Genomic DNA, 4,368 nt, shown 5'->3' on the forward strand with positions numbered 1-4,368 from the left:
CCTTACAGCAGCTGATCAGCTATTAAATCATCATTACCTTAAAATGGGTCTTTTCCCGTGTAAGGTTGAGATTGTCTTTGCAACGTTTCGGCAGGATCTCACCTGCCATTTTCAAGCCCAGGCTTGAAGATGGCAGGTGAGATCCTGCCGAAACGTTGCAAAGACAATCTCAACCTTACACGGGAAAAGACCCGAATACAACAAAACCAGCATACCTACACCCGTGAAAATCTACGAAAACAAATATATATAATACATACACACACACACACACACACACACACACACATATATATATATATACACACACACACACACACACACACACATATAATGTTGATGGGTGTGTAAAATTCTCTTTACCAGGCAATTCCTCACGGTACTCGATACTGGTGCAGGTTCCTCTTTTTCCTGTCACACACCCCTCCCCGTCCCTAAAGTGGGTAGGAAAAGGGGGGCAACCTTTATTACCCCATAGCAATAAGGATTGCTCAATGGAGCAGCCAGGGACCCTCTTGTTTTTCACCCAGTGGCCCCTGCCACCTCATGGATCCCATGTTGGGAGAAAACTGATCAGTGAATCTGGAGAGCTGTTTCATACACATTACAGGATCCCATGAACCAGACCTTCTCCAAAGAAGGGGAATGGAAGTAGAACCTTTGGCTGACTCTTTCTATGACATCATAGTCGCTCAAGGAGGTTTTAAGATTCCACAGAAAAAAGCTTTACACTATTTCAAGAAATGCCTCTTGTTCTGGAAGTCACTTCAGGTAACTGGCAATATTTGTTCCTACTTTTATGGCAGCTTTTCCCAACCTGAAGCCCTGCAAATGTTTTGGAAATGAACTCCCATCATTTTCAGCCTTCAAATCATGCCGATTGGGTTAGAATATTATTTTAGTTTCTGGTATTTTTGTTGCTTTGGAGCTTCAACTTGAACATTTTCCCTAATCTAAACATGTTGTAAAATCTGTACATTATTAAATTGGTTGATATCTCAGGCAGTTATTATATCAATTCCCAAAAATTAGGGAGACCCAGTAGTTGTAGTTCACATCCCGTGTAGCTCTAGAGTTACCTGTACTATGATTTCTTCAATTAAATCTATTACAAAGGGTCCTCAACTTACATAAGTTCATTTAGTGTCTGTTCAAAGTTACAATGGCACTGAAAAAAGTGACTTAGGACCTTTTTCCAAGCTTATGACCATCCGTATGGCCACATGATCAAAATTCAGATGCTTGGCAACTGGTTCCTACTTATGACGGTTGCAGTGTCCTGGGGTCATGTGATACGCTTTCACGATCTTCTAACAAAGAATGGCGAATCCAAATTCACTTAACAACTGTGTTACTAACTTAACAAGTACAATGATTCATTTAACAATTGTGGCAAGAAAGGTCATAAACTGGGGCAAACTGACTTAACCAATGTTTCACTTAGCAACATAAATTTTGGGCTCAATTGTGGTCGTAACTGAAGGACTACCTGTATCTGGATTAGCACAATACATCAAACCATTAACTAACTGCAGACTTGGTTTGTCTGACACAAGGACTCTCAAATTACGCCCAGCACATTATAGCCTACTGGGGGTGAGAATACAGCCAGGGAATCTTGAGATTTAAAAGCAAAGGAGGATATTACAGACCAAAGGTTCCTGTTTAGTCTTATGTTTCCTCAGTTTAGGATACTACTTTCCTCTAGCCATGAACAGAGTGCCATTCTTTTGTCACCAAGCTATCCTAGTTATTCCAGACTTGTTGTATGACAACACTGGATAGTGTGCAGTTTCCAGAGAGGTTTGGGTATATTTATATTTTTTCACCTTGTGTTAATTTGGAACTGGCAGGGATAGAAAATAGATGTTTTACATCTCTTCCCTGAGCCAACATATTCAATCCGGCTTTAATAAGCACAGATAATATAGATGTGACTTCCCAACAAGTTTAACAAATATCAGTTAGATGCTGCCACCTGCCAGTAACCTGTATGCCTATGTAAATATGGTGGGGAAATCAAAACATTAAATGTAACTGGATTTCTGAAAGATTATGCCCAGAAGAGAAAAGCAAATGAATGTGTTACTCTCTCATTACACTACAATACAATTGTAGCCAATAAGAAATAATTATTCATTGAAAAAGAAAAGTCAGATAAATGGCTAAACGTGTGAGAGAACTTCATAAATGCTCTCCTCATTCTGCATGACATGTATTGCATTATATGACAGGGGTGTCCGTCAAATATCAAGCCACCTTTTAACATGCAAGCTAGAAATGGCAGTCTGTGTAGACTCAGAAGCACTCTTCTCTTTTGCTGCTTTAAATATGTTGAGCCTCTGGGCGCTTTGAGAGTTAAGGCCGGAGTGTCAGGCCAAGGCCTCTCTCTACTGGGAGAAAGACCAGGCAGCCGTCCCTGCAGGCAAATTGAAGGTGTTTCTCCCTCATTTTCAACCTTCCGCTTTTCACAGCCTTCTGAATGCGGCCTCTACTCGGTCTAGCCCTTTCCTTGCTAGCCCTGCCCGCCTTTTGCGATGACACGGTGGCCGACGACATCGGGACCCACATGATGGCTCGCATCTCGGAGCTCCTGTCCCCGGAGGAATGCCAGGCCTTCCACCTCAAACTCCTGGGCCCCGAGGAGAATGTGAAAGACGAGCTGGAGCGCCTCTCCGAGAAGAACAACCCCATCGGCGGTCGGCGACGACGACGAAGGCGCCGCCGGGACATCCTCACCACTGCTCAGTGCAAAGAGACCCTGCAGCAGTGGCTGGAGACGGAGGGCGACACCATGTACTGGGACCGTTTGTCCCGGGCTCTCCAGCTGATCGGCCGTGCCGACGTCTCGCTAGAACTGGGCAAGAACCTCAACCAGGACAAGAATCTGGAGATCAAGAAGAACGTGGAGGAGTACCACGAGACGGTGAAGCACCTGACCTCCTCGCTGCTCCTGGACCAGGGCCCCGAAGGGAGCGCGGCAGGACGGCAGCGGCGCCAGGGCTCCGCGCCGCTGCCGCTGCCGCCGCCGCCGCTCGAGCAAGAGGAGTGGGACCGGCTGGAGCTGATCGTCGAGAGGAAAGCGTTGCCGCCTTACAACCGGAGCCTCTTTGAATGGGCCACGCCTCTGGCAACGGGCGTCCTCAGTGGCTTTCTGACCTCCTTCATCCTGGTGGCGCTGGCGCTCTACTCTTTCGTCTGGATCCTGAACGAAGGCTCCGCCGTCTCCGCGCCGTCTCCCGGCGGCCCTTTGCCAGCCAAGATCTTACGCCCTCCTCCCGCCAGCCGCGGAGGCATCTACTACTCGTTTCAACCCCTCGAAAGCTACTACGGGGAGGCGGGGGTCGAGGCCGACGAGGCCGAAGAAAGCTTACATTGAGCCTCAGCCGGGCGAAGCCGACACCTCTCTTCTACAGAGTGGAAGACAATAAAGGCGACTCGTTTGTTTCGCATGATTTGGATTCTTTTCAAGACGGTATAGAATTCCGTCCGGTTGTTTGAGCCACGCGGTCGGCGCTCCTTGGGCACCGGGCGTGGGCGGTTCCTTCCTCCTCTAGAGGGATTCCCCGTTTCTCCTTTCCCACTTCCTCATCGCTGCAGCCTGGAGAGCAGTGGGGTGAAAAGTCTCCTTGGCTTTGATCCTATCTGTACCAATCGCTCTGTTGTTGTTGTTTGCCTCAAATGCGAAGGTGGGAAGGACACTAGTAGACCTAGAGGCTTTAGACTGGACAAGGGGGGTTGTTCAGCAGATACAAGTACAATCCTTTTTAGGTGCATCAGCTAACATTCCCCTGCTGGTCACTCCATTAAGGCAAAACTGCTCTCACTCAGAAAGAAATCAGTGATTCTCAACCTTAGCAACTTTAAAATGTGTGGACTTCTACTCCCAGAATTCCCCAGCCAGCTGGAGATTTGAAATGGAAGTTCTGAGAACTGAAGTCCAAGGGTCTTAAAAGTTGCTAAGGGTGAAAATCGCTTTTCTATTGTACAGTAATTATCATAGTTGGCTGATGGTTTGCCCCCACTCCACCCCCAGGTTGTTATGAAAAGCAGCCACTACAAATACACAGTGAAGAGATTTCCCAGTACATTATAATCCTGCCTTTGGGCTAGTAGTGCCTCAAGTACATTAGCCAATATTCATGTAAGATCTCTGATGGCTGTGGGGGAAAAAATTGTATCAAACAGATTTTTTTTTCCCCAGGAAGATACTCCATAGTAGAAGCAAAACCCCTGACATAATTGGATTCCATTGGTTCCCATGCTGCCATATTGGTCAAGGAGTGTTCCATCTGTCCCTCTCACAGCTTGTTCTGCTACAATGATTGTGTTCCGTATGCAATCCTCTTTGAAGTGCCAAAACTACCG

General features: G+C 46.7%; 1 protein-coding gene across 1 annotated transcript; it reads left to right on the forward strand.

Annotated features, from left to right (window-relative positions):
- The first annotated feature begins 1,949 nt into the window (after window positions 1-1,949).
- TMDD1 (transmembrane and death domain 1) lies at window positions 1,950-3,580 on the forward strand. Its single transcript, XM_081937282.1, has one exon. It carries the CDS (start codon window positions 2,483-2,485, stop codon window positions 3,377-3,379), a length of 897 nt encoding a protein of 298 aa, XP_081793408.1. The 5' UTR covers window positions 1,950-2,482; the 3' UTR covers window positions 3,380-3,580.
- Window positions 3,581-4,368: the final 788 nt, after the last annotated feature.

This window comes from Natrix helvetica (assembly GCF_964273705.1).
Source record: "Natrix helvetica genome assembly, chromosome: 1".
In the NCBI taxonomy this organism is placed as follows: domain Eukaryota; kingdom Metazoa; phylum Chordata; class Lepidosauria; order Squamata; family Natricidae; genus Natrix; species Natrix helvetica.